General features: G+C 41.3%; 2 protein-coding genes across 4 annotated transcripts in view; both read left to right on the plus strand.

The window, feature by feature from the left end:
- LOC104985865 (WAS/WASL-interacting protein family member 3-like) overlaps nt 1–8346 on the plus strand; it is a 35321-nt gene extending 26975 nt beyond the window's left edge. Inside the window, exons 3-4 of the mRNA XM_010836262.1 lie at nt 7546–7610; nt 8299–8346. Of these exons, the coding sequence (XP_010834564.1) occupies nt 7546–7610; nt 8299–8346 (113 nt within the window). The remainder of the gene's footprint in view (nt 1–7545; nt 7611–8298) is intronic.
- Nucleotides 8347–8420: 74 nt separating this feature from the next.
- Nucleotides 8421–14982, plus strand: part of LOC104985809 (U3 small nucleolar RNA-associated protein 14 homolog A) — a 37107-nt gene continuing 30545 nt past the window's right edge. For all 3 annotated transcript variants that reach the window (XR_824971.1, XR_824970.1, XM_010836182.1), the window contains exons 1-2: nt 8421–8462; nt 11679–11799. The gene's annotated coding sequence lies outside the window, so the exon portion shown is untranslated. The remainder of the gene's footprint in view (nt 8463–11678; nt 11800–14982) is intronic.

The following is a 14982-nucleotide window of genomic DNA, read 5'->3' on the forward strand; positions in this document are numbered from 1 at the left end:
ACTCATTTCATACATGATATTTTACATGTTTCAATGTCATTCTCACAAATCTTCCCACCCTCTCCCTCTCCCACAGAGTCCATAAGACTGTTCTATACATCAGTGTCTCTTTTGCTGTCTCGTACACAAGGTTATTGTTACCATCTTTCTAAATTCCATATATATATGCGTTAGTAAAAAAAAATTTTTTTAATTGATGCTACTGGCCAAATTGCCTGGAATATTCCATGGACAGAGGAACCTGTTGGGCTACAGTCCATGGGGTCACAGAGTTGAACATGACTGAGCAACTAACACTTTGATTTTCATGGAGAAAAATAAAGTTGAATCCTTACCTTATTCAAATAAAAAGATGGGTCTCAGACTGAAGTCCTAAATTCAAAAAGTAAATTTATAAATCTAATTGAAGAAAATGTAAGAGAATATCTATGTGAACTAGAAGTGGAAAGAAATTTCCTAACCAAGACTCATGTAATGAAGAAATGTGAGTGCATCAAACTTAAATTTATGATAAGCAATGTACCCATTTGGCAAAATTAACAGAGACATGACAGACCAGGAGATGTTTGAAAATCTATAACTGATTAGGGATTACAGCAAGGACAATTGATTTTAGATAATGATTTGCAGATCATTATTGAGTGGTAAATTCAACTTAGAGAGTTGCAAGCAGAACTTTAGAAAATGAAGCAAAATAGAATAAATATCAGCGTTCATAACAAGAATCATGAAAATATACTCATCAGCATTTTGTCTACATCATGTAAATAAAAATGTAAAATATAAAATGCGTATATATACAATAGTGTATATATACATTGTTTATTGGGAATATACATATTAATAATTAGTCATATTTAATTGTATAGGAAAAAAACAATTATTTTACAAAATTAATCAGAATCTAAAAGTTTTGTTACTTCATAATATATATGCTATTTCTAAACTCCAAAATGAAAAAAAAAAAGAGCACTAATACCAGAAAGGTATCTTACTGTATTAGAAAAAAACAGAAGTATTTTTAGTATGGAATAAAAATAAATTTATAAAAATAAATAAATATAAAAGATAAATATAAAATAACTAAAATATAAAATTAAAATATAATATATTTTATTATATAAATTATAAAATTATATTTATAATTTTATAATTATATTATAATTATAATTATATAATTTATATAATTAAAATATATAAAAAACAAAAAAATTTAGAGACCACAAACAAATCACAACTAAACATATCTGTTCTAATATAAAATCAATCAAGGAATAAAATGCCTCTACCATCACTGACCATTATATCTACTGCTGTGTGCAGAAATCCCTTAGAAGAAATGGAGTAGCCATCATGGTCAACAAAAGAGTCCGAAATGCAGTACTTGGATGCAATCTCAAAAACGACAGAATGATCTCTGTTTGTTTCCAAGGCAAACCATTCAATATCACGGTGATCCAAGCCTATGCCCCAACCAGTAATGCTGAATAAGCTGAAGTTGAACAGTTCTATGAAGACCTATAAGACCTTTTAGAACTAACACCCCAAAAAGATGTCCTTTTCATTATACGGGACTGGAATGCAAAAGTAGGAAGGGAAGAAACACCTGGAATAACAGGCAAATTTGGCCTTGGAGTACAGAATGAAGCAGGACAAAGGCTAATAGAGTTTGCACTGGTCATAGCAAACACCCTCTTCCAACAACACAAGAGAAGACTCTACACATGGACATCACCAGATGGTCAACACCAAAATCAGATTGATTATATTCTTTGCAGCCAAAGATGGAGAAGCTCTATACAGTCAGCAAAAAGAAGACCAGGAGCTGACTGTGGCTCAGATCATGAACTCCTTATTACCAACTTCAGACTTAAATTGAAGAAAGTAGGGAAAACCACTAGACCATTCAGGTATGACCTAAATCAAATCCCTTATGATTGTGAGTGGAAGTGAGAAATAGATTTAAGGGACTAGGTCTAATAGACAGAGTACCTGATGAACTATGGATGGAGGTTCGTGACATTGTACAGGAGACAGGGATCAAGACCATCCCAATGGTAAAGAAATGCAAAAAAGCAAAATGGCTTTCTGAGGAGGCCTTACAAATAGCTGTGAAAAGAAGAGAAGTGAAAAGCAAAGGAGAAAAGGAAAAATATTCCCATTTGAATGCAGAGTTCCAAAGAATAGCAAGGACAGATAAGAAATCCTTCCTCAGTGATCAACGCAAAGACATAGAGGAAAACAACAGACTGGGAAAGACTAGAGATCTATTCAAGAAAATTAGAGATACCAAGGGAACAGTTCATACAAAGATGGGCTCAATAAAGGACAGAAATGGTATGGACCTAACAGAAGCAGAAGATATTAAGAAGAGGTGGCAAGAACACAGAAGAACTGTACAAAAAAGATCGTCACTACCCAGATAATCATGATGGTGTGATCACTCACCTAGAGCCAGACATCCTGGAATGTGAAGTCAAGTGGGCCTTGGAAAATATCACTACAGACAAAGCTAGTCGAGGTGATGGAATTCCAGTTGAGCTATTTCAAGTCCTGAAAGATGATGCTACGAAAGTGCTGCAGTCAATATGCCAGCAAATTTGGAAAACTCAGCAGTGGCCATAGGACTAGAAAAAGTCAATTTTCATTCCAATTCCAAAGAAAGAAATGAAATATATGAGAATAAATGATCAAATTGATAGCTCAAGAGTAAAGCAGTAAGCTGTGGGATCAAGAGAAGAAACGTTGCTAGAAGGCACTATGGTAGAAAATGGGAATTAAAAAAATAGTATACTTAGTAAAATTAAAAATCAGTCAGTCCATCCAGGAAGTTATATAAAGCAGAAAAAAGAGTGATGCTTAGTGAGACCTACCATTGATATTTTATCAGTGAGCTTACAGAGTCTCAGCTTCCCTGGTGGCTCAGATGATAAAGAATCCGCCTACAATGCCAGAGACCTGGGTCCAGTCCTTGGGTTGGGAAGATCTCCTGGAGAAGGGAATGGCTACACTCCAGTATTCTGGCCTGGAGAATTCCATGGACAGAGGAACCTGGCAGGCTACAGTCCATGGAGTTGCAAAGAGTCAGACACAACTGAGCAACTTTCACTTTGTACATTCTTAATGGAATAGATAATTCATACCTTAAATGAACACACCATAATAAAGGAAAAGCTGTCAAACTCATTTTATGACTGAACTGCTTTATGTCAAAACCAGATACAGACAGTACCAGAAAAGAAAATAAGAGGTTAATTTCACTTACATTTATAGCCGTGAAAATCTAGAATAAAATATTAACTAGCCAGACTCATCAGTATTAGTGATCAAGGAATGCAAGAAGGGTTCAAGTAAGGTCAAATTACAAGTCTACAAGGCAGAAAGACTGATTATAACTTTTCCTCTGCCAGAAAAGAAATCTTCAGAAAAATAAACCTTTACTTCAACATACCAAGCGTCTACAGTCAGCATAATTACCTCTTGCTGCTGCTGCTGCTGCTGCTAAGTCGCTTCAGTCATGCCCAACTCTGTGCAACCCCATAGACGGCAGCCCACCAAGCTCCTCTGTCCCTGGGATTCTCCAGGCAAGGATACTGAAATGGGTTGCTATTTCCTTCTCCAATGCATGCATGCATGCTAAGTCGCTTCAGTTGTGTCCGACTCTGTGGGACGCTATGGACAGCAGCCCACCAGGCTCCTCTGTCCACAGGATTCTCTAGGCAAGAATACTGGAGTGGGTTGCCATTTCCTTCTCCAATTAACTCTTAGGTTGGTGCAAAAGTAATTGTGTCTTTTGCATTGTTGAAATTTGCCTTTGATATTGGAATACATTCTTAAATAAATGTGGTTATGTTATATATCATTTCGGAGAAGGCAGTGGCACCCCACTCCAGTACACTTGCCTGGAAAATCCCATGGATGGAGGAGCCTGGTGGGCTGCAGTCCATGGGGTCGCTAGGAGTCGGACACAGCTGAGCGACTTCACTTTCTCTTTTCACTTTCATGCATTGGAGAAGGAAATGGCAACCCACTCCAGTGTTCTTGCTTGGAGAATCCCAGGGACGGGAGAGCCTGGTGGGCTGCCGTCTATGAGGTCGCACAGAGTTGGACACGACTGAAGTGACTTAGCATAGCATAGCATAGCATATATATCATTTTAATACACATTTCTTACTTTATGTTTTTTTTGCTGATGACATTTTTTTTTACTTGCCATTTTTTATGTTTAGATTATGGAAATGATGTTAGACAAAAAGCATATTTGAGTGATTTTCTTATTTGAGTTCAAGATGGGTCATAAAGCAGTGGAGACAACTTGCAACATCAACGACACATCTGGCCCAGGAACTACTAATGAACATACAGTGCAGTTGTGGTTCAAGAAGTTTTGTAAAGGAGAGGAAAGCCTTGAAGATGAGCCGGCCGTCAGAAGTTGACAGCAACCAACTGAGCGCCATCATCGAAGCTGATCCTCTTACAACTACATGAGAAGTTGCCGAAGAACTCAGTGTTGACCATTCTATGGTGGTTCGGCATTTGAAGCCAATTGAAAAGGTGAAAAAGTTCTATAATTGGGTGCCTTATGAGTTGACTGCAAGTCAAAAAAATTGTCATTTTGAAGTGTCGTCTTCTACGCAACAATGGCAAACCATTTCTTGATCAGCTTGTGATGTGCAATGAAATATGGATTTTATATGACCACTGGCAAAGACCCTCAGTGACTGGACTGAGAAGAAGCTCCAAAGCACTTCCCAAGGCCAAACTTGCATCATGGTCACTGTCTGGTGGTCTGCTGCTGGTCTGAACCACTTCAGCTTTCCGAATCCCGGCAAAACCATTACATCTAAGAAGTGTGCTCAGTGAATCGATGAGATGCAGAGAAAACTGCTATTTCTGCAGCTATGTCTGCAGCTGGCACTGGTCAACAGAACGGACCCGATTCTCCATGACAACGCCCAACTGCATGTTGCACAACAACGCTTCAAAAGTTGAACAAATTAAATTTCTCGTTAAAGGTCTCCTTATATTATAGCCAAGAAAATACATAGATAAAGACAAATTATCAGAGAATTTAGGTAAAGACATTATCAGAGAATTAGGCTTTTGAAAAATAATTGCCAAAGTCAAGTAAAAATAGAAGAATCAAAATAAGTACTATACATGATCTCAAACTGAGAGGAAGTCCTCTTGATGTAAAACAGTGCTATAAGCTTCTGTTTTTCCTTTGGAAATTTATCTTGTCTTAAGAAATAACAATAAACTTTTCTGAAGGGTAGCAAAGTCAAATAATTAGAGAAGAGTACATCATGAAAGTGAAAAAAGTAAAAATGTTAGTTGCTCAGACATGTCCCACTCTTTGCAACCCCATGGACTGTAGCCCACTAGGCTGCTCTGTCCATGGAATTCTCTAGGCAAGAATACTGGAGTTGGGACTTCCCTGGTAGTCCAGTGGCTAAGACTCCATGCTCCCAATGCAGAGGGCCTGGGTTCGGACCCTGGTTGAAGTAGATCCCATGTTCTCCGACTAAGACCTGGTGAAGCCAAAAAAAAAAAAAAAATACTGGAGTGGGTTGCCATTCCCTTCTCCAGGGGATCTTGCCAACCCAGGGATTGAACCCAGGTCTACTGCATGTCAGGCAGATTCTTTACCATCTGAGCCACCAGGGAAGGCATCTTATATTTAACCTTAAATAAGGGAGAGATTTTAAAGCACATATAAGCAAGAGACAGTTTTTGATATTAATATGTCTAATTCAGGTTAACAAAAATAATCTTTATAGTTTCAGAATTACAGATTATATTACTAAAACTGATAACAGTGAAAAGACATGGACTTTTAGAACAAGGCAGTCTTGTGTGAATTTGGGCTCTGCAACATTCAGGGTGAGGATCCCAGGAAAAATAGTTAACTTTATTATAGTAAAGATTAAAGCTAATAGATATCCTTTTGAAAATAGTTTACATGTCTGTAACGTAAGTGGTATACAGTAAATGTTAGTCTTCTTCATTTATACTTTATAATATGATGTAGTTTTCAAAGCCTTATCGTGTGTATTCTAATCTTTTATCCTTATCCTAACATTGTGAGCAGGTAATATTATTTCCAGGTTAGATAGCTAATACGTAGGAGAGCTAGTTAAAGGAATTAGAACCTAGATTTTCTAATTTTAATATAGGACTCCTTTCACTCTACCACAATATGATTCAGAATGGAAGAATGGAAGTTGTAGTAAAATGCCCTTATTTTATAGACGATGGCCCAGAGACCCAGAAAGTGATTGCTCAAAACATATACCTAGTTCTTGGCAGAGAACTAGATTAGAACCAGTGCATAAAGGGTTAACAAAATTCTTTTTATTAGGTTAACAAAAAACTTCTGCGAGAGTGTTTGAACTCTTATTAACTTTCTAACTCTGTTTCTTTGGTAACCTGATCAATAAGGTGTGTTGACTGTGTTACCAGGCAGTACTGCTTGTGGTAAAAATGATTCCTGACTGGGAAGCTGTGAGAACTGTAAATACTTGGTCTCCCTTGGGCTTCCCTGAGTGTGCTGACTCTAGTCACCTGGAAGATATGCCTATAAAGTTGTCACAAGCGATTTTACTCCTCTAGTAAGTGGGGCTTCTAAAGTAGGGCAGCTCCCCGCCCCATGATGTGAGTCTCATGTCCTTGAACTGAGCCCTCTACTGGGGGTGGAAGAGAACCACGCCTGCAGGGCTGTATGGACAGCTACCAGAAGCCCTCTGAGAGCCATGCCTGACTCTGTCGCCTGGTAAGAGGGGGATCCTGTCCTATATCCTCTCACCAGACAAGGGGGTCTTGTGACTCTGAATGTTGAGAATCCATACTTTAGACCTAAGACCACCCTGAGGGCATCATGGAACACCCATCTCTAAATTCTTCCATTGCAGGAATAGGAATAGAAAACTACTGCTTCCAAATTCCAACCCAGAGAGGTTGATGTGAATGATGGAAAAAGCACGTGCTTCTGAGCAGGTGTGACGCGAGTTCAAATTTCCACTCTGCCATTTACTGTGTAAGCAAGATACTCAACTATTCTGAACCTCAGTTTTCCCATTGGTAATATGAAAAGTCTACTTACCTTAAAGGGTTGTTTTAAGCAACAGTGTGTATGTAAAGTACCTAGAATATAGTTATTGTTGCTGTTGTTATTGCTCAGTTGTGTCTGACTCTTTGTGACCCCATGGACTGCAGCATGCCAGGCTTCCCTGTCCTTCATCATCTCCCAGAACTTGCTCAAACTCATGTCCATCGAGTCAGTGATGTCATCCCACCATCTCATCCTCTGTTGTCCCCTTCTCCTCCTGCCTTCAATCTTTCCCAGCTTCAGGGTCTTTTCTAATGAGTTGGCTCTTCACATCAGGTGGCCAAAGTGTTGGAGCTTCAGCATCAGTCCTTCCAATGAATTCTCAGGATTGATTTCCTTTAGGATTGACTGGATTGATCTCCTTGCAGTCCAAGAATACAGTAGGAATTCATTAATTTGTATATTTTATGATTATTATGTTTTATCCTCCAACTCAGGAATCAATCCAAGTTTGCCAGAACACGTGGCTTCCTCTTCAAATACCAACACTGAAAGATTCTGGGTAAGTAAGCAAACAAGTTCTCTAGGAGGACCACAGATGCAGATCTTGGGGCTGTTGAACAACGTCCTGCCCCTCCCCAGTCAGGGGCCAACTGAGTGAATCTCCAAACTCTTTAGCATACAATGACTCAATCTAAGAAGTGCTGCCATTTACAGAGTTCCCTGAGGAAGTTTTCTTTCACAAACCTTTCCTTGCTGGTCTGCCCCATATCCCTGCTTACAGCTCAGCCCCTGTTGACCTTTTGCCAGACTGATTTCACTTCATTCAACATTTAAATAAGGCTTCTACCAATCAGAGGCACATTTAGTTTTTTCAGTATAGGTCAGATACATTTTGACCAAGTTCACTGATGACATGATCAGCTATTTTTATGTATTTTCAGTCACTTAGTCAGGTCTGAGTCTGCAACCCCATGACCTGTAGCCCACCAGGCTCCTCTGTCCATGGGATTTTCCACACAACAATACTGGAGTGGGTTGCCATTTCCTTCTCTAGGGGCTATTTTTTATAGGTTTATAAAAATATTTTTAAAGAAAAAAAGTTATAATGTATTTGAATTATGTCTCCCCCAAAGAGGACTCAGTAAATGGTACCCAGATGCTGGAGACAGACTCAGTTACTTGTATAATAAGATTTCTGCTCCTAATAATGGCAAATCTACATTTACATTATAAAAATCTTAACACAGGTTGATCTGTTATTGGACCCCACGTCCAAGGTCAGGGGTGGCGGCTGAAAGGAGCAAACCCACGTCCAAGGAGCGGCTGTTGCGCGGGCGCAGGAGGACCAAGAGGAGCTACTCCACATTCAAGGTCAGGAGGGCTGGCTGTGAGGAGATACCCCACGTCCAAGGTAAGAGAAACCCAAGTGAGACGGTAGGTGGTGCTAGAGGGCATCAGAGGGCAGACACACTGAAACCATAATCACAGAAAACTAGCCAATCTGATCACACGGACCACAGCCTTGTCTAACACAATGAAACTAAGCCATGCCATGTGGGGCCACCCAAGACGGACGGGTCATGGTGGAGAGGTCTGACACAATGTGGTCCACTGGCGAAGGGAATGGCAAACCACTTCAGTATTCTTGCCTTGAGAACCCTATGAACAGTATGAAAAGGCAAGATGATGGGATACTGAAAGAAGAACTCCCCAGGTTGGTAGGTGCCCAATATGCTACTGCAGATCAGTGGAGAAATAACTCCAGAAAGAATAAAGGGATGGAGCCAAAGCAAAAACAATACCTAGTTGTTGGATGTGACTGGTGAGAGAAGCAAGGTCCAATGCTGTAAAGAGCAATATTGCATATAGGAACCTGGAATGTTAGGTCCATGAATCAAGGCAAATTGGAAGTGGTCAAACAGGAGATGGCAAGAGTGAATGTCGACATTCTAGGAATCAACGAACTAAGATGGACTGGAATGCGTGAATTTAACTCAAATGACCATTATATCTACTACTGTGGGCAGGAATCCCTTAGAAGAAATGGAGTAGCCATCATGGTCAACAAAAGAGTTCGAAATGCAGTACTTGGATGCAATCTCAAAAATGACAGAATGATCTGTGTTCGTTTCCAAGGCAAACCATTCAATATTACAGTAATCCAAGTCTATGCCCCAACCAGTAACGCTAAAGAAGCTGAAGTTGAATGGTTCTATGAAGACCTACAAGACCTTTTGGAACTAACACCCCAAAAAGATGTCCTTTTCATTATAGGGAACTGGAATGCAAAAGTAGGAAGTCAAGAAACACCTGGAGTAACAGACAAATTTGGCCTTGGAGTACAGAATGAAGCAGGGCAAAGGCTAATAGAGTTTTGCCAAGAGAACGCACTGGTCATAGCAAACACCCTCTTCCAACAACACAAGAGAAGACTCTACACATGGACATCACCAGATGGTCAACACCAAAATCAGATTGATTATATTCTTTGCAGCCAAAGATGGAGAAGCTCTATACAGTCAGCGAAAAGAAGACCGGGAGCTGACTGTGGCTCAGATCATGAACTCCTTATTACCAACTTCAGACTTAAATTGAAGAAAGTAGGGAAAACCACTAGACCATTCAGGTATGACCTAAATCAAATCCCTTATGATTGTGAGTGGAAGTGAGAAATAGATTTAAGGGCCTAGATCTGATAGATAGAGTGCCTGATGAACTATGGAATGAGGTTCGTGACACTGTACAGGAAACAGGGATCAAGACCATCCCCATGGAAAAGAAATGGATGATATTAAGAAGAGGTGGCAAGAATACACAGAAGAACTGTACAAAAAAGATCTTCACGACCCAGATAATCACGATGGTGTTATCAGTCACCTAGAGCCAGACATCCTGGAATGGGAAGTCAAGTGGGCCTTAGAAAGCATCACTACGAACAAAGCTAGTGGAGGTGATGGAATTCCAGTTGAGCTATTTCAAATCCTGAAAGATGATGCTGTGAAAGTGCTACCCTCAATATGCCAGCAAATTTGGAAAACTCAGCAGTAGCCACAGGACTGGAAAAGGTCAGTTTCATTCCAATCCCAAAGAAAGGCAATGCCAAAGAATGCTTAAACTACCGCACAATTGCAGTCATCTCACACGCTGGTAAAGTAATGCTCAAAATTCTCCAAGCCAGGTTTCATCAGTACGTGAACCGTGAACTTCCAGATGTTCAAGCTGGTTTTAGAAAAGGCAGATGAACCAGAGATCAAATTGCCAACATCTGCTGGATCATGGAAAAAGCAAGAGAGTTCCAGAAAAACATCTATTTCTGCTTTATTGACTATGCCAAAGCCTTTGACTGTGTGGATCACAATAACCTGGAAAATTCTGAAAGAGATGGGAATATCAGACCATCTGACCTGTCTCTTGAGAAATTTGTATGCAGGTCAGGAAGCAACAGTTAGAACTGGACATGGAACAACAGACTGGTTCCAAATAGGAAAAGGAGTACGTCAAGGCCGTATATTGTCACCCTGTTTATTTAACTTATATGCAGAGTATATCATGAGAAATGCTGGGCTGGAGGAAGCACAATCTGGAATCAAGATTGCCGGGAGAAATATCAATATCCTCAGATAAGCAGATGACACCACCCTTATGGCAGAAAGTGAAGAGGAACTAAAGAGCCTCTTGATGAAAGTAAAAGCGGAGAGTGAAAAAGTTGGCTTAAAGCTCAACATTCAGAAAATGAAGATCATGGCATCTGGTCCCATCACTTCATGGCAAATAGATGGGGAAACAGTGGCAACAGTGGCAGACTTTATTTTGGGGGGCTCCAAAATCACTGCAGATGGTGACTGCAGCCATGAAATTAAACGAGGCTTACTCCTTGGAAGGAAAGTTATGACCAACCTAGATAGCATATTCAAAAGCAGAGTAAATATTCAGTTCAGTTCAGTTCAGTCGCTCAGTCTTGTCTGACTCTTTGCGATCCCCTGAATCGCAGCACATCAGGCGTCCCTGTCATCACCAACTCCCGGAGTTCACTCAGACCATCCAGCCATCTCATCCTCTGTCGTCCCCTTTTCCTCCTGCCCCCAGTCCCTTCCACTTTGCCAACAAAGGTCCGCCTAGTTAAGGCTATGGTTTTTCCAGTGGTCATGTATGGATGTGAGAGTTGGACTGTGAAGAAAGCTGAGCACCAAAGAATTGATGCTTTTGAACTGTGGTGCTAGAGAAGACTCTTGCGAGTCATTGGACTGCAAGGAGATCCAACCAGTCCATCCTAAAGGTAATCAGTCCTGGGTGTTCACTGGAAGGACTGATGCTGAGGCTGAAACTCCAATACTTTGGCCACCTCATGTGAAGAGTTGACTCACTGGAAAAGACCCTGATGCTGGGAGGGATTGGGGGCAGGAGGAGAAGGGGATGACAGAGGATGAGATGGCTGGATGGCATCACCAACTCGATGCACATTAATTTTGTTGAACTCTGGGAGCTGGTGGTGGACAGGGAGGCCTGGCATGCTGCGATTCATGGGGTCGCAAAGAGTCGGACACTAATGAGCAACTGAACTGAACTGAACTGATCTGTTATATTTTCAAAAGGTGTTCATAAACTATTGTGAAATTTCTTTATTTAGGGAAAAAGCCTCCAAATCATAAAGAAGATAATATAGACTCTGGTAGAGAATAGAGAAGAGGAATCCTTTAAAAAGAAAAATTAAATCTCTACAAAATGTATAAAGCATGGTTGTGAGAAAGGTGAGTTTTTGTTTATTTTAGACACTATCCTGAAAATAATAGACAATAAGTGAAAGGAGCACATTCTGTTGACTATAGATACTAAAAATATTGGGCTTCCCTGGTGGCTCAGCAGTCAAGCATCTGCCTGCAATGCAGGAGCCTTAGGAGACTCAGGTTCAGTCCCTGGGTTGGGAAGATCCCCTGGAGAAGGAAATGGCAACCCACTCCAGTATTCTTCCCTGGAGAATCCCATGGACGGAGGACCTGGTGGGCTACAGTCCATAAGGTCAGAAAGAGTTGGACATGACTGAAGTGACTTAGCACACAATGATTATATATCCCATACCTGTAACTCACCACGTTATTGGAGGTAAGAAAACACTTGACTGTGTTATTCTTTTACAGTTTTTTAACATCAGAGTAACAAGGAACAGTTGTAACTTATTTTCTCCTAAATAATATAAAACACATGTTTTTGGTTATACATTTTTTAATAACAACAAACAAATGAAAAAATTATACAACTCAAACAGAAGAATCATGATATACTTTCATATTGCAATCCATCTTGCCCAAGATATTATTTAAATCTATTAAATCTTTGTTGTTGTTTGGTTGCTAGTGGTATCTAATTCTTTTGTGACCCAGTGGACTGTAGCCTGCCAGGCTGCTCTGTCCATGGGATTTCCCAGTCAAGAATGCTGGAGTGGGTTGCCATTTCCTTCTCCAGTGGATCTTCCCAACCCAGGGATCAAACCCACATCTCCTGCATTGGCAGGCGGATTCTTTACCACTGAGCCCAACTAAATGTTTAAAAACTGTTAATTCATACACAAAATATAGATTTTTCACTGAGCACAGCAGATCTGTAATTCACCAGGGAACCAGCTCATCTTTCACTTCTCCCATTTTCTTATTCTCCCAGACTCAAAATCTTGATATTACCTCAGACTTTTTTCTTCTCCCCAATTTTTTTTTCTCCTGCATTTAATCAATTTTCATATGAAGGTCATAGTTTTTGATTCATCCTTTCCTTGGGATTCTACTCTCACCACCTCAAGTTGGGGCCTCACTACTTCAGTTGTGGATTGCTACAATAGCATCCTAACAACTATTTTTCTAGTTTGTCTTTTCTTTTTTAAATATTTATTTATTTTATTTATTTATTTGTCTGTGCCAGGTCTTAGTTGTGACACGTGGGATCTAATCCCTGACCAGGGATTGAACCTGGGCCTCCTGTATTGGGAATGCAGAGTCTTAGCCACTGCACCACCAGGGAAGTCCCTGCTCTTGCCTTTTCAAATTGTCCTCTTCTCACTGGTTAAGTTGGTATCTCACATATTACTTTCATCATGCTTTAAGAACTTACCTACCTACTACTAACTTCTCAGATTCATGTATCCAAGGACCTAATTATGTCTTATTTATCCAACATTAGACTCCTCTTCCTCTGCATCCTCCTTCCAGAAAACATGTTTGAAGTCTTATTTAACTGACACCAAAGGGATAAGTATTTAACTGACACCAAAGGGCTTCCCTGCTGGCTCAGATGGTAAAGAATTTGACTGCAATACAGGAGATACAGGTTTGATTCTTGGGTCAGGAAGATCCCCTGGAGGAGGAAATGGCAACCCACTTCAGTATTCTTGCCTGGAGAATCCTATGGACATAAAGGAAGGAATAACGGACAACACAACGTCCTCACACAGTCTGCATCAAAAGGAGTGGTGGGGTGCGGGAGGTTTCTCTCGTCTCTAACCTGCTTTCAGTCTCTCTAATCAGTCACTGGCAACAGCTGTGCTTCTAGGGAGCGTCTGCCAGGGATATGTCGGGTCCTATACAAGTAATCTTGGAGAAGGCAATGGCACCCCACTCCAGTACTCTTGCCTGGAAAATCCCATAGGCGGCAGAGCCTGGTAGGCTGCAGTCCATGGGGTTGCTGAGAGTCGGACACAACTGAGCGACTTCACTTTCACTTTTCACTTTCATGCATTGGAGAAGGAAATGGCAACCCACTCCAGTGTTCTTGCCTGGAGAATCCCAGGGACGGGGGAGCCTGGTGGGCTGCCATGTCTGGGGTCGCACAGAGTCGGACACGACTGAAGCGACTTAGCAGCAGCAGCAGCAGCATACAAGTAATCTTGGAGAAGGCAATGGCACCCCACTCCAGTACTCTTGCCTGGAAAATCCCATGGGCAGAAGAGCCTGGTAGGCTTCAGTCCATGGGGTTGCAAAGAGTCAGACACGACTGAGCGACTTCACTTTTACTTTTCACTTTCATGCATTGGAGAAGGCAATGGCAACCCACTCCAGTATTCTTGCCTGGAAAATCCCAGGGACAGAGGAGCCTAGTGGGCTGCCGTCATGGGGTCACACGGAGTCGGACACGACTGAAGCGACTTAGCAGCAGCAGCAGCATACAAGTAATCCAGCATGAAATCAGATTTCCAGGTGTCCGTGGGGAATGGTAGCCATGGAGGTATCAGCTCAGGTCTCTGCTCCAGAGAACCTGCAACCGACGATGGGGTCGGCAAACAGCCTCCAGCTTCCCCACCTCGTTTCCCTGCAGTGTTCCCTGGGGGAAATGCCCTCCCTTGGCTTGTCTCAACCAAGGGAGGCCTGCGCCAGAAGGGACTTAGAACTGGCCATTTCTGCTTGACATGAAACTCTTCTCAAGGCAATCCTGTTCCTAGGCTCACCCCTGACTGAGACTTTTCTAGGATGGCATGCAGCCTGAGTCTCCTCTCCCTTCCCCTTCCTCTCTCCTTCCACCGGAGGCTCTGGGGCTCCTGTTCCCTCCTCTTTCTTCATTCATTCTCTCAGGCATATCAGGTTCCATCTTGGAAGCTACAGCAGGACCCTGAGACTAGCTCTTAGATTCATAGGAAAACCTATAAATCCCCACAGTTCCTTACTTGGGTCCTGGAACTTCAGGCAAGTTATGAGGCCTAGATTCCCCCAGTTGTAGGGGGATTGTGTGAGCCAAGACCAACTCACTGAACAGAACTTCTCCACTGACAATCATTTCTATATTACCAACCTTTGTTTTTTCTGATGTTCTTCCTAAATTACTACCACAAAATGAGTTACATCTTCTTACAGTGGTCTATGGATCAAACATTTTCCCTTACAGGAATTTTTTTAATTCAAACGGTCCCTCCCACCCAGCCGCCCCCCCCCACCACATACACACACACACAC

The sequence above is a fragment of the Bison bison genome, unplaced genomic scaffold, assembly GCF_000754665.1.
Source record: "Bison bison bison isolate TAMUID 2011002044 unplaced genomic scaffold, Bison_UMD1.0 scf7180017864061, whole genome shotgun sequence".
Classification (NCBI taxonomy): domain Eukaryota; kingdom Metazoa; phylum Chordata; class Mammalia; order Artiodactyla; family Bovidae; genus Bison; species Bison bison.